At 40.3% G+C, this 26,338-nt stretch overlaps 1 protein-coding gene across 15 annotated transcripts in view; it reads right to left on the bottom strand.

Annotated features, from left to right (window-relative positions):
- The window catches only part of Anks1b (ankyrin repeat and sterile alpha motif domain containing 1B), a 1,073,357-nt gene that overhangs the window by 21,333 nt on the left and 1,025,686 nt on the right, over nucleotides 1-26,338 (bottom strand). For all 15 annotated transcript variants that reach the window (XM_026398716.2, XM_026398722.2, XM_026398739.2 and 12 more), the window contains 4 exons: nucleotides 24,113-24,241; nucleotides 21,404-21,475; nucleotides 6,062-6,073; nucleotides 5,039-5,125 (listed from right to left, as the gene is read on the bottom strand). In XM_026398716.2, the coding sequence (XP_026254501.2) occupies nucleotides 5,039-5,125; nucleotides 6,062-6,073; nucleotides 21,404-21,475; nucleotides 24,113-24,241 (300 nt within the window). The remainder of the gene's footprint in view (nucleotides 1-5,038; nucleotides 5,126-6,061; nucleotides 6,074-21,403; nucleotides 21,476-24,112; nucleotides 24,242-26,338) is intronic.

Raw genomic sequence — 26,338 nt, 5'->3', positions numbered from 1 at the left:
AAGATACAGTTTCAAAGTAAAGGTCATGATTCTCTTCTTGTATCCAGGTAGCATTTCTTCAAGTAGAACAAGACATCAGGAACCAGTGAGTCTTAAAAGAAATGTTAAGATTTAGGTAGCCTTTAAAGGTGTGATGTCAGCAAGTGTGGAATGTCTGCCATCACTGGACAGGGGGCTGCTGGTGCCGTAGGGAAGTCTGGGTGTATTTGGCCTCACCTATCTGGGTCTATATCACAGGAAAAAGAGCACTAGCTCCAACTTTTAACTAAATTGGCATTTTGGTTCTGAGATCCTTTGCCAGCATAAGACAGATCAACTTTTTGCAGAAGTTTCAATAGCCCTGTGAGTTTTATTGCATGGATTTCCTTGGCTCTTGGCCATTTCAAAGGATGCTACTATTGAGGATTTTCAATAGTGGGTGGCAGCATCATAGCCCTGGGCACAACTCCAAGGTAGGTAGAGTGGATTCTTGGTGCTCGCCCTTCTTCTGTCTTTCGAACCCCCAGTTCCACAAGTTTCTGGAGCCCCTTACTCTCTATTCTCAGGAGCCCAGGGCAGCCTTTTAAATGGCCCATTGAGGCCTGACATCTGTACTCCAAACCAGTCTCTTCCCTCTCTGTGGAAACTTTTTCCCCTTGTTCCCACAGCCTAAGCTAGGAGGAAAGCAAGATCATTGTATTATCTTGACACATCCCCAGCACTAGAATGTGGTGAGGATAGAGATCTCACCGTGGAACTTCCTGTACTGGCCACCATCACAGAATGGTGAGGCCAATTCTCTACATGTAGGAGGGATCCAAGGCCAAGGACATTCGTAGCTATAGACTCTATGGAGGCTGGATGTTGGCTTCCTCCTTGGAGAAGAGGTCAAGTAGGAAAGCATTCTTTCCTCCCAGTCTCACATCAATTAGTGGGTCCTCTTCAAGGTAAAAGGTGAGGTCACTATGAAGTACAGGTTGTTCCTCAGCTTAGAACCAGACTCCTCATATGGAATTAGCCCTCCTTCTAAGCATGTTCTAAGGAGAGCAGAGCTTTTAAAAGGCTCAAGAGAAGGACTGGGGAGGCCTCACCCTGCCTCTTCTTTGTGATAGACAGTTTGGCAGCTTACTTTCAACAGGGAGAGGTTTTTGCCTGACTTTTGCTTTCCTTCATGTGGAGAAACAGTTGAAGAGATGGCTGACGAGGCCGGCGGAGAACAGAATTGTTTGGTGCAGCCAATTAATAAGGTGGTTCTAAGAAGGACAGGAGGTAATGAAGTGATGCAGCCTAGAAATCTGCCTCTGGCCTCAGCCCTCAATCTGAGCTCTGCCATGAGGGGGATCCACCTGAGTCTCTCCCAAGGCCAGACTTTTCCTGAGAGAGAGCAGCGTCTCCTTCAGAAAGTGCCCCAGAAGGAAGGCACAGCTCTGGCTGGGGGCTGACTGAAGACACCCTTGGAGCCCTTGATGTCAAGGACAGCAGCACACACGTGGACTGTGGTCTCAGCTGACTCCAATTTTCTGAGAAGTATGTGCTACAGAAAACAGTGGGCACCTGCTGAGGCAGATGTTCCGAATATTTGGAGCCTATAAAATACCATTGGTCATGTTTGAAGTTGGCATTTAAAAAAAAAATTAACGATTAAAGCAAAAAACAAACTCTGGCCTGGCATTGTTCCTAATTCAGCCGGATGGAAGACTGAGCAGGGAGCCAGTACAGGAACGCAATGGCCACTGAACCCTGAGCGCTCCCCGGATGCAGGAACTGGGTCACCTCCTGGAAAACCCCGCTGATCTGAGAAAGGTTTTGTCTGTAACCAAAGAGTCGCAGCCTCCAGGCCAATTCCTTGCGGGAGCTACCTCTGGGCTGTGGATCCACAGCAAGCTGATGTGATTCCTCTGAAACGCTTTACGACTAAATCTATTCCAAGTTCCATTTTCATTTCAAGATCACTCTCTGCTTCTTCCTTCTTAAATCAGGATTAGTGATTCGTTTCCTAAGTTGCTAGGCAATACATTTATGCATTTATAACTAAGGTGCCTAACCCTTCCCCACGAACTCAGCCAAAGCTATTTATTTATTAGAATAAAAGAAAGAAATACTTCCATGGAAGACTTGTCTTTTACCACAGTCTAATGGGGGCTAATAGGAAGGGAAGGGCAATTAACACATAATTAATTATCCATTCTACTTCAAATTAGTTGGTGGAAGGCACTTGTGGAGTAACAGAAGCATCAAGTTAGGGAGTTTTAACCCTTCTCCGCCACCACAGGCTGCGTGATGGCAGGGCAGCCAAGGGACGGAAGCCTTCAGGTCCTCCAGCTGGCCCGTGCAGGCAGACAGCCCCTCTGTCTCACCAGGGGGGTGGGGAGAGGATGGTCAGGAGAGCGCTGCTGAAGAACAGGATCACATCAACTATTAATAGTAGGGTGCCTCTGTATAGGCTTAGTGGCCACTAGCACCTGAAATAATAATGAGATCTCCAAATACACTTGCCTTTCACAAAGTCTTCACTTCAGACCAAAGCAGCCCACCTAGACAACACTTCCCAGTGGGGGGAATCTGAGGTAAAAACAGGGAGCAGGACTTTGGAGTTTATCAGTCCGCTTCCTCCCTGCAGAGCTCTGCACCTTTGAAGCCAGTCCTTCAGCCCCGGCTGGTGGTCATGCTTTAGCCTTCTAATTCCAATTTCTCCAGTGCAGCCTTGCACTATTCTATCTTCTAAAAACAATCTCTCTGCTTTGACTTCGAACGTGGCAACCACTGGCCTATCACTCTGAGTCTCCTAATCTCTTTCCACTATCATACGGCAGGGAGATTAGCCGCCCAGCTGGTTGAAGTGAATGTCCTCAAACTCCAGAAAGAGCCAGGCATGTATTGCTTGCTATACAGTCATAGAGAGGGTGGCCCCACCTGCTGCTGGCACCTGCACTTCACCCTTGCAGATTTCAAAAATATTCCAAAGATATTCCGAGGACCACATTGCAAGGACTTGAAAGGTATGCTGGCCTTCTTTGTTTGTATCTATGTTTATATAAAATTATCTTTTGCATATCTTTCTTTGCTGATGCTTCCAAAGAGGAGTCACTGGCAAGCAGTGGTGTATGAGTAACTCATCTAATTATTGGTGACTGAGTCAAAAATGTCTCCTAGAGGTACAGGAGCATTGGCTTCACATACCTCCATGTGTTGGTGAGCAAAAAGCAACAGACCTGTCAGAGCTCTCCCTTAGTACCGTGATGGTGGAGACTGGGTCAGAAAGGACAGATGCAGCCAGTTGTACCACCACTGAAAGACAGTTTTAAGACCGTAGGAACTTCCCAGGGCAAATGCCCCTTGTTTAGAAATCATCAGAATCTAAGTCAGCTAAGAGAGTGTCAAACTTTTTCACTGAAAATATACTGCTGTTTAAGTCTTTCAAATGCAGATGGAGTGGACAGTTTCTCCAGGTTAGTAGGAAAAATCTAGGCACCAAAATCTTTGTTTAAAGATAGCAATGATACCTCAATGAGTGTTTCATAACGTTTTAGAACTTTTTAAACAGCTGAATATAATTTAGGGATAAGATACTTTTATGTACCGGGAACTAAAATTGCTTCCAAGAAAAATAGAAAAATCAATTGGGATCATTTTGATTTGAGTCTCTGCAACTGTAATCTGACAACATGGGAACGGTCGACAACACACTCCATGGCTGACATCATCATTACACACGTCAGGCGGCTCGCTCTCAAAGTGCTTTGGCTATTGTTAGCCATCATGATAATGCTGTGTTACAGGCTGTCTGCCTGACTTTCAGAATTTTTCTAAAACTGAGCTTGCTTTCTCAAGTAGCTTCGCTCAATTGGCTTAGCTGATTGCCAATGCAATAATTGTACAGAAAACCAATCAGGAAAACTTCTAATTGGTGGATTATAGACACCAAAGGGTCATTGCCCATGGAACTTTCCCCTGGTATCTAACGCCAGGTTTAAGTTCGTCTGTTTCATGACTTCCCATTCCTTTTCTTCAAAACTCAGAGGGTCCAGGCGGGGGTCTGGGTGTACAGGGCAGAAGAGAAATTGCTGTCCACCAATAGTGGTCACCTCATCTCTTTTTTCCTATACTTTTTCAGTGGAAAGGGTGAGAAAATAAAACCCAGGGACACTTAAGGGTTTTGTGAAAAGGAGCCAGTCAGCTTTGAATTTATGGAGAGTGAGGTAAGACAGGTGGGGATAAACTTTCAAGTTCAGAGGATTCTGCGGTCTTTGTCCACAAAGGAGCTCTAGAATCCTTTTCAAGTGAAACAAAACTCAGTTGCCCACACTTGACCTCACAACTGCAGACCACTCCCACAGCAGAGTTGCTTTTCCGGTAGGGTCTCTTGAGAAAACAAAACAGTTGAAACTCTCTCCCATCTCTGGAGGTGGGAATTAAAAGTAGTTACAGAATACAAAAGGTGGAAGAATGTGCGCTCCGGTGTCAGGTATCCATTCTGTGTACCAAAGGAAAGGACATAGATATCTCCACAGAGATGGACCAGCCCCCGGATTAGTAATCTTTCTTTTCATGGAGGAAAGATGACATTGTTTCTTTTAAGTGATTCCCCCCGCCCACCCCCCATTTTAATGTTCTCTAGCTACCAAGGAACATGCCAGGTAAGGGGTCATGGTCTGTTAGAGAAGACGTCATAAAAAGATAACAGCAAAATACGGGCAAGATCAAGACCCTGAAATAAAACAAGCCTTTCTGTGACATTTATATTCTGTTTAGTCTCATCATCCATCACTGGCCACCAATAGACTGTTTACCTGATTTTCCTTCATGGATGAGATATGTGTGTGTGTGTGTGTGTGTGTGTGTGTGTGTGTGTATTTCATATATAAGAACGAGACAGAGAGAGAGAGAGACAGAGAGAGAGAGAGAGAGAGAGAGAGAGAGAGAGAGAGAGAGAGAGAGAATTTCCAGGTATGAGCAGGAAGCATGAAGGTGGGGGATGAGGAGTGATTCAAATGGGATTTTAGATCACATACTCAGGACTATACCTGGTGTTTAAATCCAAGAGAGGTGTGGTGCCTACCTTATTTGTTGCATCAATAAATTTGACTCCTTTATATGAGACTGAAAGAATAATAGTAGGGACCTTCTTCATTTGCTCTGTAGACTTCTGAAATTAAAATTAGAAAGCTGTTAGAGCTGTGTTGTTGCATGGCAACTGAAGCACATAATTTTTCCTCTCAAAAGATAGAAATGAACTCAAGTTAAAAACAACACATGCATGCGCGCGTGCGCGCACACACACACACACACACACACACACACACACACACACTCATATCAAGTATACCCCCAAACACACTCTAATTTAAATGTCTATCTCTTTCTTCTCTTGGGCTTAGCTGTGCTTTGGGCTTATAAAATATCTGTCTTGCACTTGAGGATGTAAAAAGTGCTTGCCCCGTTGTTTCATGTGGGTGCAGGAGGATTCCTTTCCTCTGGCACCAGTGGGAAAATGAGGGGCTCTGTCTCCATTCCTTTGACAAGGCTTAAACCACATCAGATTTAACTCCTAGGGTGCATTTAACATTCATAAAATATATGTCACCACTGCCCACCTTTTCTTAGTCACAATCTTTAAGTCACAGGGGATGTTTGGATATGTACTTAAAGCAGGAATTTAAAATACATCACTGTGAATTTTTCTTGAATCTGGCCCAAACCATAGAGGCTGATGTTATATTTATAGTAGAATCACGTGTGACCACGAAGGATATGAAACTGCTCTGTAACAACTAAATCCTCAGGAGCAGTCTGTATTTTGAGTCATAGCCAAATGCTGGACAGTCCAGGTAACCTACTTAATCATGGAGAGCTGCTGTATTCCCTTAGGCTAAGTTCTCATGATAGATGTTCACACTGGCTTAATGTGCTTAGGGTTTGCAGCCTCTTCAGTTTTATGAATCTGCAAAAAGTTTCTCTGTAATTTAGTGTGTGCCTTTTCTGTTTAGTCTCATCATCCATCACTGGTCACCAACACACTGTTTACTTGATTTTTCTCCATGGATACTCTTAATAATCACATTAAACATCAAGAAAAACCTACCTGACAGTTAGCCTGATGGAGTTTCCAGATAAGACAGGTGGGAACAGAATAGGAGAGAAAACACATGAAAAGGTGAGAGAGAGGAAATCGTCTCAACAATTCACCAACAGCATAAACTCATTAAAAATTAAAGGATGCTACACAAAAGGAGAACAGGCTTCAAGATATATGCAGATGTGGTTAAATTGTTATTTTAGAAATTGCTGCAGGCTTTTGCAGGCCCGTTTCTTCTTTTCTTTCTTGTTTTCTCAATACTGTTTACTGTATTGCACAGTCTTAGGAATGACCCGCAAGAATCTTCTGCTTTGTGCTTTCGACAGCAGCTGTTGTACGTAAATATTAAGGGAATCAGGGATAAAATATAAACTTTCCTGACTTCTTCATTTATATCAAACAATATTCCATTTTTAATTTCTCAAATGCAACCGGATCTAAAGAAGGCTTTTAATTGAACAGTGAATGAAACACATTGAACTTGATAATGGTAATTATATTGTATCTTCTGCTTGACCTTTGGAAAGGGTCTTTCAATACTGTCTTTCAAAATTGTGCTGTTTGTTTTGACATATCTCTCTGAGGGTTACCAAACCTGTTTCAAAGACAAAAATTTATTAAGAGTATTGTTATTTGATATTTACTGTTTCATACAGTATGGAAAAGGAAGCTCTCTTATAGTGTTTTAAACTAGTTTTCAAATTACCTAGACTTGCCAATCTTCTTTTGCAATTTCCAAAAAGAAATATTATGAAAATGGAATATAAGGTTACATACTTTCATCTTTTTAATGCTTTTCCCAATCACTTCTGAAAAATGTGCAAGGCAAATCAAAGGCAAGGCTAGCAGAAATAACATGCTGTATGCTAAAAATCAGTGACTAGATTCTGTAGATAGAGAGGGCTGGGCTGCACAGGTCATAGTTTGGTTAAATGAATGTGTGTGTAAAGAACTTTCTGCAAAGTGGAACAATGGATTCCAGAAAATCACCTCACTCATCTCTTGCCATGAATACATTCTCCTGAACAGATTTATCTGTGGCATGAAACAATATGTAGCCAACATTAAGATTAAATTACCAATATATTATTTAATATTAAGAAAAACCCATTTGTTATTTTTTTAGCAACTCACTGATTATTTGGGGGCAGCCCACTGTGTTCCTCAGTGGAAAAGCTCCATCTATTACAGGGGGTGTTAGAGGGTGCAAATCCTACTCTGCTCAAAGAAGCTGCCTGAGTGCTATGTTGAGAAGGATTCTAGCTGCAACTAGGCTCAGTGGGAAAGATAGCCGGGCATGACATCCACCTTGAGAGAAGGAGTGGAAAGGGCAGCACACGCACGAGCCACACAAGGTCATTCCTTTTCTGGTCAGATATGAAGAACAGCTACAATGAAATGATGACACATGCAACAACAAGGATATGAACAGAGCGCCTCCCGAGAAGTGAATGGGGAGAATCTCACTTTGCATGCGAGACTGAAGCCAGTCTTTAATCATTCATTCATTCAACAAACCCTGAATGCCTGCTAGGGGTGATTAAGCTGACTTTTAAAGGACGAATAGGAATTTCCCAAGTGACAAGAGGACAAAAAGGTCTGTTACAGCAGCAGAGTCAACACACACACACACACACACACACACACACACACGTAATAAATAATGTTGTGAGTTTATGTAACTGATGGGAAATGAGGGGGACACAGTAGGTTTGGAAGGTTGTGATTTACTCTGTCAATTTAGAGTCCACTGGAAGTCCTAAATAGGGGGGGACACAACCAAGTTTGTGTTGCAGAAAAAAATAGTGGTTGTGTGGAAGATGCGCTGAAACAGCTGTAGCCTAGACACAGGCAGGCAAGACGCTGTTGTGCAACTCCAGAGGAGCCCAAGCCTGGCTGAAGTGAAGGTAGTGGAGAACTGGAGAAGCCCCAGTGAGTAAGTGGGAGTGGGTCACAGGCGAAGAAGCCATTGGTGACTGAGGTGGAGTACTTGGGGGGGGGACGTGCTTTTGCACAGACACAAGGGGAATCGCTCCTGCATGTGCTCTGTGTGATCTTGGGTGCAGATGTCACACAGGAAATTAGAGGTGAGGATCAGATCTGGAAGTCCATCCACAGAGAGGGTGGCTGAGGAGATGGGAGCAGACAAGGTGGCTCAAGGAGGGAACAGGAACAGGGCTAAGGACCTCACCTCTGGGGAAGATTGATTCATAAGAGCCAACGAAGGAATCCAAAAGGGAGTTAGTTGGAAGAAGCCCACAGACATATCAGAGAAGCTAAGGAGGGGAATGGTTAGGGGGTAGGTGCAGTGCCCGATGCCCAGAGGACTTACGAGACTCAAAACCTGGTCTTAGAGCAGAAGCTGGCACACACAGGAGCTGCGACACTTTTTTGGGTTTAGAGGGTTTTTGGGTTTAAATCCTTGGCTTTAACAACACGGAAAAGTAGCTTCAGGAGAACAAGGGCAGCAGATAGAGAACACGGGCTGTGAAGTGAATGTCAGAGAGGGAGCCAAGAGATGAGACAACAGAGGGTCACAACTCCACACCCTTCAGCTGACCCGAGTGCGTCAGTGGTGATCTGTCATGATTCAGACTCCTGCTTCAGAGGCAAACAGAGAAGAAAACACAGGGGAGATAAAGGAGGGCATTTCTTTTTCTTTTATGGGTTCCAAGAATCCTTGTTCTCTTAACTGGGGTGTCAATGACAAGGGCTGTGCACAGGCCTCTATGAATGACAGTACTGCAGGTGGCTATACATTTACACATTCCAATCTGGAGCCCAAACTCTTGGGCTCATCCCCTTGTCAAGGGGTGCTCCCCACTGCACCCCTTGACAAGGGGATGAGCTGTCGGGCCCCAGAGCTCAAGGACAGCATGGTAGTGCCCCCCAGCAAGGCAATTATACTTTCTACAAGAGATGACGATCCAACCTCTGTTCAGGGGGTTTTCTGATGGAGCACCTTGACTTCAGATGCCTTTTTGTACTTAATTTTAATGAAAGATGAATATTCGTAAAAAGAAAAAAATGTATACTGAGTCTTCAGGGAGGCAAAAAAAAAAAAATTGAAATAAGCATCCATTTCACTTAAAGACGATGTCCCAGGTGTGGAAAAGAGCACAGGGCTTCAGTCCCACCACGTGTCTAAGCTCCACCTTCTCCGTTTGCTCTCCCGTGTTGCTGTCACCATTTTCTCCTTTCCCAGATTGAAAGTGCCTCCTTCACCAGACAAAGCCCCTGCTCTTTCGGCAACACGGGCTTTGAGGACCAACCTGCACGCTCTGCACAATTCACACGCCCATTAGTGTATGTTTAAAATTCAAGCCTTATTTATTTGCGTAAACATAATTCTCTTCTGCAGGCTCATTTCCCCAGTAAAATGCTCAGGGGAAGGTTTATCTTCTGGTTGGCTTTGGTTTCTGGTGGCTTTTTTCTACCCCAGGCTTTTTGTGGAATTTCTGAGGTTTCTCAGTCTTCAAATTTCCTCCTGTTTGGTGCTAGCCGTATGGAAAGGGCTAATCTGTGATGAAGGGCTCTGAGGACCTTAGCAGCTGAATTCTCATGGGTAAGGCCTGGCGTGCATCTTTTCTTACTCTCCTGCAGAAAGTGTGATACTGGCAATCTATTATGTTTTGCTCATAATTTCCCAAGTTAAGATTAATATCCTTTTATTGTTCCAAAAGAAATAATATTTAGATATGTAGAGATGTTACATCTCTGGAATCTAAAATAAAATTCAAGAGCAGCCTTATATTTAGTACTTGGGCTTTTATCATTGAATAGAACTGAATCATAATTTCATAACTGGAGGTGGCCACCTGAAATATTCTTAACAAGTAATTGAACAATCAAGCATTTTTTTTAAAGGAAGGATTTTTAGATTCACCAAGAAAAAGAAGTAATGATTTTTCTTCTTTTCCTTTTTAATTATAAATCAGGAGTTGTTTGGTATCAGGTCAGAAATCATCCTTGATGCTTTTATTTTAGCTTTAAAACATGTCCTGAAAATAAGAACAGTTGTCCTTCAGTATCATGGGGGATTGGTTCTAGGACACCCCTCAATACCCAAATCTCTGGGTGCTCAAGTCTATTATTTAAAATGGCCTATGTGTGCATAGAATCTAAGCACATGTTCTCAGTTATTTTAAATCAACTCTGAATTACATATAATACCTAATACAATCTATATTACTGTATTCTTTAGGGGGTTATGACAAGAAAGAAAGGGTACCTATTCAGTACAGGCACAATATTTTTTCCAAAATATTTTCTCTCTTTGGTTAGCTGCATTGGAGGATACAGAGCCCATGATATGGAATGCCAAATGTAGTTTCTCACATTATTTCTATTTTATTGCTATGGGGATCAGACTCAAGGCTTCCTGCGTGCCAGGTAATCTACACTCCAGCCCTGGTTTCTCATTTTCTTTTCTTCTTCTTCTCTCTGGTACTGGAGATTGAACCCAGGGGTGCTTTAACACTGAGCTACATCCACACCCCCTCCCCGCCTCCCTTTTTATTTTAAGAAAGGCTCTCACTAAGTTGCTTAGGTCATTCTTAAGTTGCTGAAGCTGGCCTCAAATTTGCAATTCTCCTGCCTCAGCCTCCTCAGTTACTGCACCACTGCGCCCAGTCTGATTTCTCATTTTTGAATGCAGAATCAACAACATGGGAATATCCTTCTACGAATGCATGTGCTCTGACTTCAGAGCACAGCTTTTCTAGAACATGAATGAGAGCAGAATAGTTTACAACAGGGAGCACTTCAACTGGGAGCTGTTGTGCTGGGTGCGAGTCTGCAGTACTCATGGTCCCAGTAAGAATCATTTGTGCCCTGCCGGCAGCAGAGTTGGGGAGTCTAAGAGTGAGGCAGTCCCCAGTAAGAAGCCTCCAACCAGTTTTCTGAAGCAGACTGGGGAAGAGATTTTTCATGGCTACCCTGAGAATGCTTTCTAGTTGAATATTCATTCAGTGCTGAGTAATAACTATTAATTTAAAGCCATATAATATTTTCCTTAGTTAGTTACAAACCTTAATTATCACATTCAGCTTCAGCAAGTAAATTAAGATTAAACAATTACGTTCGGTAGCCTTCAGTGATTTTAAAATGCTTACAAAATACAGAAAACCAGCAGTACTATAGGGATTTTGTATGCAGCTAGCTAGGTTGTGGGGTTATAAAGCATAAAGAGCCCACCACAAAGCAGCCATTTGAAATGAACTCCTACCCTTGGAAACTCAGTGTGAGGTTCAATTTCTGGGGAAGGGCATCCTAGGATGCCTTTCTTCTTGTGTCCCCACCTTTGCCACTTCCTTGTGTCCACTTTCCTGGGGCTTGGGGCCTCTGCTTCCCTCATGACACCGGGAGATCCTTGAGGACCACCCACACCTTTCTTGATCTGTCTCCCCCACCATCGCTAGCTGGCAATCTTCTGTTGGGCCCTATGAAGCCATATTTTCAAGTAAAAAATGGCTGAATGTAGCAGCTCACAGGGTTCAATCTCATGGCTGTTGAAATCCATGCCTGTTAAAGAAACAAGCCAAGGAGCTGATTTCAGTGTTGAACATGTAGCTGGTGCTATGAAGAAGAACCACCTCTGCAGACCTGGAGCCTTAACAAACTTTTCAGAGAACCCTGGTGCCCAGAGTGAGAAAGGAAGTCTTGGAGGGCGTGGAGGAGCATTCAGGTGTGAGCGCAAGGTTAGCAAGAGGCTCCTGTGGCGTGGAGAAAGCTGTGAGGATCCTGGGATTTTTCAGCCTTGAGGAGAGGAGGGTTAGGTCTTCATTTCTGCAACCAGAAAGCAACTGCGGGCCCTGAGAGAAGGGGAGAGCCTCCTGGGAGGGCAGAATGACTATTAGGGGCCATTGCGACGTTTCTCCTTGGGATGACTTTAAAAATAGTGTGGGGTCACCTCTGTCACTAAAGATCAAAGGGTGGGCTTCATTTGGGAAATGAGGCTGAACGACTTCTCAAGGGTTTTTCTGGTCATAAGAACTCTGGTGCCAAGAGCCAAGTCCATGTAACAGGGACAGACAGCAGGCAAGCGGCCAGTTAGAATGCATCTCCAGTCTGTATAACTCACAAATTCTGGTTGAAATTTGGCATAGCCCAAAGTGGTGTCCTCTGTCTCTGTTCTTCTTCTCCTAGCTGGTTTACAGACAGAACGACAGGATGTGTCCACCCAGATCAGCATGCCCACACAGCAGACTTAGCGGAGTGCCCAGTGGAAGACCCCACCTTAGCTCTCAAACTTTCAATCCAAGAGGACTTGGTGAATGACAGATTGTTGGGCCCCACCCCCACTTTCAGCCTCAGGAATCTGCAGGTGGGGCCTAAGAATTTGCAATTCTAACAAGTCTCCAGATGCTGCTGACACCGCATGTCTGGGGCCCACACTTTAAGAACTACTGCTCTAAAAATGCAGTTGATCAGTTTGATTGAAAGTCGCTGTCAGAACTGTCCTCTGCTGCTGTGCATGTAAACTCAGTTGTACCACGTTCTACATTAATCCAGAGAGAAGCCAGTTTATCAAAATAGGCTTTCTCCACTTGACAAGTGATTTCCAAAAATCCTTCATTAGCATTTAGCTACAGCTCTTGGTCTTGAGAGCAATTAACAAGAATTATTTAATCCTTTCCTAGTTTCTCAGGGACTGTGAAAGCAGAAAACACTCTTCACATAAAATAAAGAGAAGAAATCATAAAAACAGATTGTAGAGTTATAGCTAGAATAGATGTTGATAAGAGCAGGCATCATGCCAAAGATGGATGGTTTCTCATAAAAGTTCCCCACTTCTCCCTTGACTAGGAGCATATCCAAGATATTAAGCACACGTTGCTGAGAGACGGGACTTGCAAACACCAACGTGAGTTCATGCACTGCTTCTGGGAGTGTATGTAACAGGTCCATGTAACAGGAACAGACAGCAGGCAAGTGTTCCAGGAGGCAATTTTGCAATAGTATCCAGAGTTTCAAGAAGCGTATACCCTTTGACCCAGCAAGAAAAGGTAGGGCACCCAGAATTTTGGCTACCATTTGAGAAAAAGGGTAATGACCCAGTGACCAACCAGGGAAACTGTTAAATATATATGGTCCAAGGATGGGTTGGCCTATGAGAATCAACCATCACAAGTAATATTGAGGATGAATACTACTGGAATAAAATTATTTCAAAACATATTGTGTTTAAAAATAGATTATGAAATAGCAGGTACAGACCATTTCCAAATTTTAGTGGAAAAGTGATGCCCACAAATGTGTAAGTAATCAATCTTAAGAATCACACTCAAGCAGGTGTTATAAGGAGGTGTTTACCGCTCCTGGACAGTAAAGTTACAGTTGCTCTTATTTTCCTTCTGGTCTCTATTTTAGAAGTGGACAATAATGAACATGTACTCCTTTTGAAATAAGAAGTAAAGTTTAAAAAATTTATGATTTCAGTTAAAAGAAAGTGTCAATGTATGAAAAACACATTGAGTTTTTTAATCACTGGTAAGTATGACTTCAGCTTTGTGTAGGTGATATATATATATATATATATATATATATATATATATATATAATGGAATATTACTCAGCAATAGAAAAGAATAAAATTATGACATTTGCAGGTAAATGGGTGGAGTTGGAGAATATCATGCTGAGAGAAATAAGCCAATCCCAAAAAACCAAAGGCTGAATGTTCTCTCTGATAAGTAGATGCTGATCCATAATGGGGAGGGGGGAGGCATGGGAAAAAGTGAGGAATTTTGATTGGGCAAAGGGGAGGTGGGGTAGGGAGGGTGCATGGGGGCAGGAAATATGGTGGAATGAGATGGACATCATTACCCTAGGTACATGTATGACTGTACATATGGTGTGATTCTACATCGTGTACAACCATAAAAATGTACAGTTGTGCTGCAATTGTGTACAATGAATCAAAATGCATTCTGCTGTCATATATACCTAATTAAAATAAATAAATAAATTTTAAATAAATAAATAAATGCCGTATTTGGACTTAAAATCAAAAATCTGTGACCAACACTGAATACTGCCTGCTTCATGTTATGATGGCCATGAGATGGCTGTGAGATGGTGGCTTCAACCATGAGCATTCATCAGAACAAAATACTTGGGTCAATGATGATGGACCAAATCAATATATTTAGAAAGAACTTAAATGGAGATTCAGGACACAAGATGCCCATGAGGGCATCATCTGTCAGTGAGGAGCAGTGGTAGCGTCACGTGGGAGGAAAAATCGAGTTATGTGAACAATACAAACAAAAATAAAAAGGGAAACAAGTGTGAGAACAATATGGGTGGGATAAGATGGATGGCACTGGTTAGCCTTCTACTTTTCCTTGTGAAAATACTCACAAGGAAAAGGTCTGTGAGAGCAAAGATCAGCTATAGGGAGTTAGAAGTATGGCTGGTTGTGTGTGCTGCTGTATCACTTTGGCAGTGCTCATGGGTGTTAGTCAAATGCTCAACCACTGAGCCACACCCACAGCCCAGGTATCACTACCGTACATTTATGGGCTTAGACCTGTGTTCAATGGCTTGTGCAGTATTTGGGAGAGAGTGAAAGATAAATTAAACATATTTGATTCTTCCTTGAAACTTGAGCAGCAGAGACTTTAAAAAAAATGTTTTCATGTTTTTTTTTTTTTTTTCTCCCAGCCTGGTTCCTAAGAAGTGATTCCTTAAGTTATTTCTGAAAATAACAATTACTCACAGAAGGAATTGTGTAAAGGCAGGAGAACTAGTCATGATTTTAGTTTGAGTCTCTTCTAAGAAAAGAGACTTTTAAAATTAATATTCCCATTTAAATTCTACGTTCTAACTTTTTAAAAAAGCTTTCATCTCATTTCCATTATTATTTTTTTTTGAAAGATAGAAAAAAGATCTTCTTCATTCTTGAACCGAGGGACAGATTACTATTCAGAAATCTATATATCTGAAAATTCATTCTTTAAAAGTGCTTCCAGATTGAAGGTTTAAAGAACCAGACAAGTTCAGGGGAAGAGGCCTGGTGGGAGGAGAGGTGACACTCACTGCCTACTTCCCTGGGAAATGAAGGTTCCCAAGCCTCAGCACACTAGAAGATCTGCTCATTCCCGACTCAAAAACAATCTTGAAAAATTCTCTCTCACACTAGGAAGGCAGATTCCCACCTTATCTTGGTTAAAAGCAGATATTTCTTTCTTTCTTTCTTTTTAATATTTTTAGTTGTTGATGGACTTTTACTTATTTATATGTGGTGCTAAGAATCAAAACCAGTGCCTCATACATGCCAGGCAAGCGCTCTACCACTGGGCCACAACCCCAACCCCCCTTTTCTTGTTTTTTTTTTTTTTTTAAAGAGAAATTTCCATAACTACAAACACCTGTGAATAATAAACTGTCAACTATGGGATTAGAGAAAGAAGACTGCAGTGTTAAATTGAATATAATGGCCCACCTCTCACAGTAGCAGATGTTTCCGAATGGTGTATTTAATTTAATTAGGGAAGTGATGGAGACCTGTATATTAGTGATAACTAAATCCTGGGCAAAAGTCAGTGCTGAGGTGGGGTGCGTGTAAGCCCAGGGGGCAATGCTGAGTGGGACGGCCTGGCCAGAGCAAATCCTCATTTCACCAAACTCTGTATGTCTTGGAATCTTCAGAGTGGCAGTTATTCATATAAAACAACAACCCCAAACCACTGAAAATCCAAAGCAATATGCTTTGTAAAATTCAGTCCAGTGGACGGTCACATTATTAAAAAGAGGCAACTCCCAATCATTTTTGGGACAAATAACCTCCCCAAAATATAAAATTTCAAAATTACATATATATCATCTTATGAATAGTTCCCTTGTTCATTTTTTTTCTCTCTTCTGGCAATGGCCCTTTAAAAATGGAAATAAAAGAATAGTATTCTTAAGACTTGGGATACTCTCCTACGTGAACCAGGATAATGAATGGTACCCTCATGCTTCAGAGTTGGGGAAGATTTAGTTCCAAAGGAACTAAATCTATGAATTTACTCATTTTTAAAACCTCTGGAGGTGGAAGCCAGTATGTTAGGGGATGGTACTGAGCTAGGCACTTTTCATACATTACTTTACTCAACGTCACAACCACCTTGTAAGGGACTACCATAAAGCTGGTGATGAGGATATAATGCACACAGTCTCTGCTTTTAAGCAGGGGTCCGGGTGGGATGAGTAGCCAGGCATCTATGCAGTGTGGCCTGAGGAGTGGCAGAAAGAAGGTTTCCCTGGGAATTGCTTCAGAAATGAAGAGTGTCACTGAGCATGGATTTAGCTGGAAAATCCAACCAGTAACATAAAAGGCAGCGCTAAATGAACATGTTCAGATTAAACAGATATCTTTTACCATTCTTCACACATCCCTAAAATGCGTTTTTAGATTTTTAATCTTAAATAAAAATGACTTTAAAGCTGTCATGATACAGGAAATAAGCAGCCCCAGACTGCACTATACCAAGGAACAAAATAATTCATACAATATCTATCTAAAAGTATGCTTCAGTATCAAAGCATACCTAATTCCAGGATTTTACTGAAAACTCCAAGATAAAACAGAAATTGCAATTTACTTGATAAAAAAATTATCAGGGTTTAATGTTAATTCCTATTGATTCTTTTCACTAGACACAATTCGGAAGAAATGTTATTATTTAGAATTTGGATCTGAGTGTTGTGGGGAAAACCTTAAGATAAACACCTGCATACAAATGCTTATATTTACAGCTTCTCTATGGTACTTGCCCACACTTGGAAGTAACCAAGGTGTAATGGTGGATACATAAGATTACGTACTTGTCAAAACTCAAAACAGTATATAACAAAGAATGAATTCCAATGTAAACTGTGGACTTTAGTTAATAATTATGTCTCCATATTGGTCTATAATTGAGACAAATGTACCACACTAATGCAAGTTGTTAACAACAGAAGGAGTGTATAGGTACCTTTAATTTATTCTAAGTTTTTCTTTAAGCCTCAAACTGCTCTAAAAAGTAGAAGACTTTTAGGGGAGTAAGCTATTCTGTATAATAATATAATTGTGGATACCGGCCACCAACAGTCTGTCCAAACTCACAGAATGCACAACACTAAGTTAGTGAACTGTGATGTCAACTATGGACTTGGGAGGTTAAGATGTGTGGCTGTAGGTCCTGCAGCTGGAACAAATGCACACCTCTGATGGAGGATGGTGACTGGAGGAGGCTATGCGTGTGCAAAGGCAGGGGACACAGGGAATCTCTGTGCCTTCCTCTCAAGTTTTCTGTGTACCTAAAACTGCTCTAAAAATATAACCTTTCAATTTAAAAAAATCTTAAGGCAGTTTGAAGGGGGAAAAAAGACTGGTTAACCTGAGCAAACCGAGAGATGGTTTCTTATTGTAGAATGGTGTGAATTAAACTCCATCTAACACAATTGATTATGGTGTATTTTAGAGAAAGTAATATGTATAATAAAACACCAGGAAGTCAGTGAAAATTATTTTTATTTCAGAACTGAAGGGTCCTTAGAGATGAATGAATGGGTTTAGATAAGCTTAAATATTAGCCACTTGTGACTATCAAACACTCCAAATGCTTCCAAGAAGGGAAAATTGTGTTTGGTTTTTGCTGGGGCAAAAATGAATGTGTTAAAGTGAGTGTTATGAGGAAAAACATCCTATAGATACTAAGGATGCAGTTAAGAACTGTTGTGAAATTTTGTTTATGTTAACACAATGGAATTTACCTCAGATTACTAGATATGTCTATACATATATGGTCTAATTGAGCCAGTCCTGATCTTATGGACTATTTGAGGGTTCCCGAAGCTAGTTCTTAAGAAATATAAATGCTTTTCAGCTGCTTTAGAACTCTGGACAATGTAAACTCCATTGCACGTCGGAGAAGTGGTCTGGCCTGGAGAGTCCCAGTGTGGGCAGTGGGGATAGTTGGCCTGGGTTCAAATCCTGAGCCTACTGCTTGCTTGCTGGGTGAAGAGATTTACTTGCCTTTGTTTCCCCATATGTAAAGTGGGGACAATGACCATATAGATTGAGCACCCCTGAGAACCTGAAATCTGCAATGCTACAAAATCTGAACTTCTCTGAGCGCCAAAATGATGCCACAGGTGGAGAACTCCACACCTGACTTCGTGTGATGGGTCACAATCAAAATGCAGGTGTGCTAAAATGGTTCATAAAATTACCTTAGGTTATGTGTATAGGTGTATATGAAACACAAACAAACTGTGTTTCAACTTGGGTGCCATATCTTATTACATATGTGAATATTCCAAAATCTGAAAAATTGTAATCTGAAACCAAGCATTTTGGATATGGGTTACAGTTTCTACTTCATGGATTAAGTGAAATAATAAGATAATGAAATAATAAGATAATAAGAATCTTGTGCAGGGCTGGGCACACAAGTGTTAACTGGTATAAAACCCCAAATAAACTGATTATAGGAGATTTTGACTATGTCATTTTCAGGATCATCACTGATGGTCCCTTAGGCTGACAGCAATATGAAGACACTTCTTTGGTTGTACTTCTACCACTCTGTGATAACTAATTGTGTACATATTGTTTTCTTCCACAGGTTTGTCAACTCAGTGAAAACAGAAGCCTAATCTTAGTTATCTTTGTTAACAAAGTACATTTAAGAAAACATCTCTCGGGCTGGGGTTGTAGCTCAGTGGTGGAGTGCTTGCCTAGCACATGTGAGACCCTGGGTTCAATTCTTAGCACCACATAAAAATGAAATAAAGATACTGTGTCCACCTACAACTAAAAAATAAATATTAAAAAAAGAAAACATCTCTCAAAATTCAGGGACCACACTGATTTACTTTTTAAATGGAAGGGAATTTTAATTTCAGCTAAATGGCATATTGTTGAACTGAAAACTTATTACTTTTTCAAATAAAAAAAAAAAGCCAGATAATTTAAATGCAAAAATACTTTGGCCTACTAGTATTACTGCCTACCAACTGTCCTAATGTCTTTCCCACAGCAGGACTTGACTATACTGGGATTTTAAGCTGAAATTCTACCATACTGGAAGCAGAGAAAACTGCAACATTGGGTTCACACTGAAAACTAGCTGCAAGTTGAGATCCACACCATTTGTAGTTGGCCAAGTTCTAAGTCACAACACAACAGTCCCAGAAAACAGATCAAATCTGCGCCTGGTTTTGAAGGGCTCCAGTGAATGCAGCGAATGCAACGTTAGCTGCTGTATCAAGGACTGATGTATTTAATCAAAATGGAAAAAGAGGGTTTATGATATTCCAGGAAGCAATAAAGTTTCTATTTTCATGTAAACAATCTAAAATAAACACCAAGGGCAGCAAACCAGAAAAATGCCCCAAAGAATAGAAGAATGGCTTCTAAATAAATAGCTTTTTCTGAATTTCATTTTAAGCAATAGACAAGTATTTAACTAAATTATTCTCTACTGAGACTATTAAAATGGCTTTGCTATTGCTATCAGGATGTAATTTCAAATCCACTCAATTTCAAGAAATTGACTGAAACTCAAATCACAGATCTGGCATATTTTAGATGATGCTACAAGCACAATGCAATATTATGCTGATTAGAATACTGAAGTATCTGGACCCAGGTAATTTGCTTAATAGTACTAAATCAGAGAGGCCAAATTGATTTCCCAGACATATTCATGAATATCTCAGAAATCATTATGAGGTTTGATCACTGAAAATTTCTCCCATTTTCTCATTGTCCAGTGGTCACACAATTTCGGTCAGATGTGTGTATACTTAGAACACAAGATTCCCAGAATTATAAAACCAGGAAAAACCTTAAAGGATGTCCAATCTAATGTCATTTTCTAAGTAAGAAAGCAGAGGCTCAGGAGGATTGGGGGAGACTTGAGCTCTGGAGTTAGACAGATCTGAATTTCAGTCCCAGGTTGGCAAGTTAGTCACTGTGTGATCTTGAGAAAGTCATTTAACCTCTCTGAGTCTCAGTTTCTTCATCTGTTAATGGGGATAATAATTACACTGAGTCACAGTGTGATTACTCAGTAGATGTTGGCTGCTATCACCCTGTTTTTGTGAATAAAAGTGACTCATATGGCAAGAAACCATCAACAGAACTTGAGTTTCTTTAAACATAGTACCTAGGATAAAAATTCACTGGTATGCTACCAAACATGTGGGCAACCATTTCAGCCTTTTTGCTGTTGAACTGATCAAAATTTTTAAATTGGTAATTTCAGACTGAGGTCTCAATTTCATGAAGATTCACGTATAGTTAGCTTTTCATGAACAGTAGATATTCCAAATTGACTTTCATAATTGTTTTAGTTCAGTTATATGGTTTTTAAAATATTTCCCACTAAAAGCTGTTCAAATAAAACTAATGACAAGGTATACTGGCCACAAATACAAGCTAACTTTACTCTAATGATATTAAATTTGACTTTAGTTAGTTGTTATATTGAATAAGTCCAGTATTCTTAATTCCTACTGTCAGATATCACCATCCTCTATGCACCTGTTTGGAAGAAGCTAGAATAAGGGACACATGACAGAAAAAGTTCTGTGGTAGCATGGGTGAGATCAGCTTTGGTTAAAATAGATTTCTAGAAACCTACTAGCTACCCATCACAGGCATTTGGAATTGCTACTTCTGCAAACATTTACTGCCATCAAATGGTTCATTCCACTTAAGAGTTGAATATTTTTCTTCTATTAAAAATTTAATAATTAAGAAGACACAAAATGAATATTAGCTTTGGGGCTAGGGTTGTGGCTCAGTGGTAGAGCGCTTGCCTAGCATGTGTGAGGCACTGGGTTCGAGTATCAGCATTGTATATAAACAAATAAAATAAATGTCCATTGACAACTAAAAATATTTTTAAAAATTTAGCTTTCTATAATATATTCCCAATAATTCTGCTTTTGATAATTTTTAGTTAAATTGGTGGCCTTTTCTGGAATTATTCTCAGAATATCAAGTGGGTGCTTAGAATATTTTCTTGAAATAAACTAAAGATGAATTTTCTCCTAATCTGGAGAGTGGTCCATGAATATATAGTTAACTTAAATTCATTAAAAATAATTAAGAGCAAATGCAAATGTAATATGATATAAATATATTAAAGAGACATTAACTTAAACTACAGTGAAGTATAAGTATAAACTACAAGCCTAAGTATAAACATGAACAAAGCCAAAACACCTTTTTTTTTATGTAATACTGATGTGATTCAGCAGACCATCAGATGAAGAAAACAGTAATTTTGAAAGGTGGCAATTTGTATCCATACCCAGTATTTAGTATTTCAGCTACTAGAAATAAAAGTTTGGCAAACTTACCCGCATTTTTGCACAAGCATCTTGGGTTGATTCTGTCCCCCTGAGCTCTTTTATCAGCATAGAACCTAAATACTAAAATACAAAAAAAAAAAAAAAGGAGTACTTTTATGAAAAGGAGAGTTTAAATATGAATAACAATTAAAAAACAATTGTGGAAGTGCTACTGGCTAGGCTTCCTGGTTATAAATTGTTGATAACTTTATAAGGAGGCTGATCCATAGTGGGGTAAGGAGGGGGAGCATTGGAGGATAGGACAAGAAGGGTGGGAGGGGAGGGAGGGGGCATGGGGTTATTAATGATGGTTGAATGTGATGATCATTATTATCCAAAGTACATGTATGAAGACACGAATTGGTGTGAATATACTTTGTATACAACCAGAGATATGAAAAACTGTGCTCTATATGTGTAATAAGAATTTTAATGCATTCCACTGTCATAAATAAATAAATATACATTAATTAAAAAAAATGCATTCAAAGAGAGAATGTCACAGAATTAACCATACATTCTGAGGGCTGTAAATTGCTCTTTATAATGAAACTGCATCATTTTCTAAAGATGCCATCTTTCAGATCATATTTAACTGCAAAATGGGAACATCTAAAAATGCTTCCCCCTCCCCTTTTTTTGAGGCAGCAATATCTGCAAAAATAACTCACACTACTCCGTGTAATTACAGGGTTGTATAAGACAGCTGAGAAGCTGAGCAACATGGCCCCCATTGGGGCTTATTGGGCGGCATAGGTAATTAACGTTAGGTTGTTCTTAGGCAGAGCTGCAGATTGGGGACCTTTTCATTCACAGCTGTGTGCCTTGTGGTTGGTCCATCTGAGACCTGGATGGCAGGGGCTGGGGAGGAAGAACTCCATTTTCAGTTCCACAGCAGGATGGGCTGAGTCCTGGTGTGCTGTATGAAGATGGGGAATGTTGAGACTGTCTCCTCACAGGAATTACCAGCCACTTCACTGTAAGGTGATGGGATCCAATACCACACTGGTACACAGCACCATTAACTCATGTTTCTGGCCAGGGACAAATAGTTTTGAGCAAAATGTCTAGACTGCCTTTTTACCATTGACTCCTCATCAACCTTTTGAAACATCAACAGGGTTCTTTCCTTTTTGTCATTTTTCCCTCCTAAATTCTCCCCCCTTTTAAAGAGCTCAGCACATTTTTTTTAAAAAAAAATGTGACTATTTTAATTATTAATGTGAATATTATAATTATTTTAAATTATTTTAGATTTGAAGGACACTTCCTGACTTAACTGGAGATACAGTGCAAAAACAGGTATGGGAATTGATGTCGTGGACCTGGGAAGCCAATGGCCTGACACAGAGTAGCAAGGGGCCTGGTCAAGACCTTGAAGAGAGCTTTGTGCAGAAAGCTTAGGGATCTGGGGTCTGAGCTTTGCAGGAAACCATGTTAACCCTACAGTTTGGGGGCTATTACTGTTGAAAGAAATCCAAAGCTGCAGGTAAGAAAAAAAGCAGTCCAAGGAAAAAGGGCCCTAACTGCAAGGAGATAACTAGGATGCCCACATCTTAATCAAATTAAGGAAAATTATCTTGGTGAAATTCTAATCTTTTCAGTTATCAGGAAAGTTTTTCCCTAATTGAAACGTTTCTTTTAAGGAGAGGAGGTTTCAATGCGCTGCGAGGATTCAGCTATATTTTTTTTTTCCTACTGTAGTCATGACAACCACCACCTGCCCCAAAGCCTGCAGTATCTTCACCTATTTGTATAACAATTCTCAGCTAAGCATAACTATTCCCTTTGCTGCAAAAAAAAAAAGAAAAGGCAAACCAACAACAACAAACCTCAAATCAGTAATATAATCCTACTGCTGCTGATGAAAGGAATCTGATTTTTATACACAGTGGTGGATCCCATGTTCTGGGATCACTGGTGAGTGAGTGAAGATAGAAAGATGTTCTACATTCATGCCTATTTCCATTCTATTTTTCCTATTTATTTATTTTGGCTGTTGGGGATGGAACCCAGGGCTTTGCACATGCTATGCAAGTGCTCTTTCATTGAACTACACCCCCGGCTCCTCCTCACTTCCTTTTAAATTAAGCTTGATCTCATATCTTTCTATTTTTGTTGTGGTGGTGGTGGTGGTTGATATAGGAGACTGAACCCAGGGGCACTTAACCACTCAGTCACATCCCCAGCCCTTTTAAAATTTTGAGATAGGGTTTTGCTAAGTTGCTTAGGGCTTTGCTAAGTTGCTGAGGCTGAGTTTTGAACTTGTGATCCTCCTACCTCAGCCTCCCCAGCTGCTGGGATTACAGGTATATGTCACTGTGCCCTGTGATCTCATTTCTTTTGAAATATACAACTCTATAAGAAGAAGGCAGAACAGAGCTTAAGTGTACAAGATTTAGAGCATTATAAAGTCTAGTTATTTGGACTTTATGTGTAGAATGCTACTTTAAAAAAAAGAGAAGGGGGGCACCTGGGTTATGGCTCAGTGGTAGAGCGCTCGTCTAGCACATGCGAGGCCCTGGGTTTAATCCTCGGCACCACTTAAAAAATAAAGGTATAAAAAAGAAAAAAAGAAAAAATATATATATAAAGGGGAAATTCATTTAGGAATTTCAGTGATGGACATTTTGGTTCATACATTTTGGTTCAGTAAAGAAACCAAAATATACCCTTTATCCCCAGTTGTACCCAAATATTGAACTCAGGGTAACTTACAAAAGCTTTGTAGTCACACGATTGGAAGATGAGCTTTTCTGGATGATGCTGCCAGTACTGTACTGGAGTGGAGGCTGTGGCTTCATTTGGAGGTCTCAAGGTGATAGAAGGCTCTCCCCAGTCTCCTGTCTGAAAATGACATTTATTCTAGACGCAATATGAGCAGTAAGCAAAGTTCATTCCCTCTAGCTAGCCTGAGTTCACCTTACACGCACGTGTTGTAAATGTGGGAAAAACATCTGGGTGTGTTGTGCATATGTAAATACTTTTATTGGTTATGGTGCTTTTATATGTATTAGCATACTTCCCAAAGTTGAGTTCATCTTGAGGTGTGGAGAAGTTGGATTATTCTGTCTTCACAAAGACACCCTAAGCTAAGTATTTTATGACTTGAAGATATTAATGAATATTAAAATCGTAATGATATATTAATAAATGATTTATAAAGTCATAACTTTCTTATGTAATAGAAAATAACATACCATCTTTGAAAGAATTTTCCATTTTTAAACTTGAATGAAATTTTTGGTTTGAATTGTTTTCATGTTAGAATACACAGTTCCATAAATGTCAGTTCCCAAACATGACATGTACTATCCACTTTGAATAATTTTATCTCTCTAGAGAAATGGTACTGTAAGTATGATACTAAACAAAATATTAAAAGAAAAATTTACTAATGGTGATTAGTTTTTCTTATTGGAATTCAGTTGTTTTGATAGAGTGCTGTTGCGATGGCTCGGGCTTACGCTGAGCTACATTCCTCAGGAACCCTCCACACCGGTGCAGACTAAACACCTGAATGCCAAGTTTGCTCACAAGTGTGTGCTTGAGAAAGTGATTCACAAGCATAAGCACTTTCACATAGGATGGTGAATCATGTGACAAAGGCCCAGGAGGACGGACCTAAAACAGAACATTCTATTGTTTCAGTGAACACTTTCCAGAAGGTCAGCCTCAATCTGTTTTACATCTATGAGGTTTACTGTGAGCATTCATCAAATCAAAGGCCTGTGTTGGCTGGTCTTCTCTGGGCTCCAATCTGATTTACATGTCACACATGGAGTATTTCTTACTCTTTTCCTTGGCAAAGATTCTGATGCTTCAAAATTCAATGCTTTGGTCTCAAAGGGATATAACTGAAATTAAATATAGGCAGGTTTCCAAAGCCATTCTCTTCTAACCTGAATTTGGCTGACCTTATAATCACTTTTTTTCAGCTGTTAGGAGAGCATTAAAAGGTCTCATGAGGTTAGAGACCAAGTTCCACAGAAGTATTAGCAAATGGGTCGACACACTGTGGGATTTTTTTTTTCTTTTTTGCTACTGGGGAGGGCACTACTACATCCCTAACCCTTATTAAGCTTTTATTTTGAGACAGGTTCTAAGTTGCTAAGTATCTCACTAAGTTGCTGAGACTGGTCTTCAACTTCTATCCTCCTGCCTCAGCCTCTTCAATTTTTGGTATCATATGCATATATCACTGTGCCCAGTTCTGTGGGATTTCTTAAGGAGAATTTTCAAGGAGTCTGGGATAAGAATACAAAATCTGAATGTATGTTTTGGGAGAGAAAGGAAGTCCACAGTCTTCATTCAATTCTTTGAAAGGATCTAGTGCCATCAAAGAACCAAAGGCCTCGAGGAACCACTCATCTTGGGAGTGTGTTGTGGGGAAGAGGGCTAGGTTCCAATTTTCTCTGTGCAATTTGGACTTACACTGGCAGGAATATGAGATAGCCAACAAAGGTAGGAAGTGTTAAGCAAAAGCTTTGCTTTCTGGAAATTAATTTTCTGGAAATTACTAAGTGTCTTTGAAAACTGAGAAGAAAAATCCTAGAGTCCTTCAAGAATGCATAGTTTTCACTCAGAGAAGTAGAAAGCCTGAGTGTCTGTGCTGGAGGTGGATCAGTTCCAGTCAGAGGAAGAGCCACATCAGCCTGGTGCTATCTCCTTGGCTCCTCAATGGTGCATGTGGCCAGGGCGAACCCCTCCAGCTCTTCGCTCTTTGTTCTGAGTTACGTTCCATGTCTGTTTGGTCTAGTCCCTAAGTTACCTGTGTACCTATTAATCTTTTTATTTTCTGTCTGTTGATATTTTAAAGAATTAACCTATAATTTTAGCTTGAACATTTCTGTGTACTTTATGACCTATCCCTGAGTCATTCTTAAAATTTTCTCTTTATGGTTAAACTTTTAATTATTAAAAGCAATAAGTGGCTGCAATTAA

The sequence above is a fragment of the Urocitellus parryii genome, chromosome 5, assembly GCF_045843805.1.
Source record: "Urocitellus parryii isolate mUroPar1 chromosome 5, mUroPar1.hap1, whole genome shotgun sequence".
NCBI classification, from domain to species: Eukaryota; Metazoa; Chordata; class Mammalia; order Rodentia; family Sciuridae; genus Urocitellus; species Urocitellus parryii.
The sequence above is the reverse complement of the archived record's forward strand: the minus strand, read 5'-3'. Positions and strand labels throughout refer to the sequence as shown.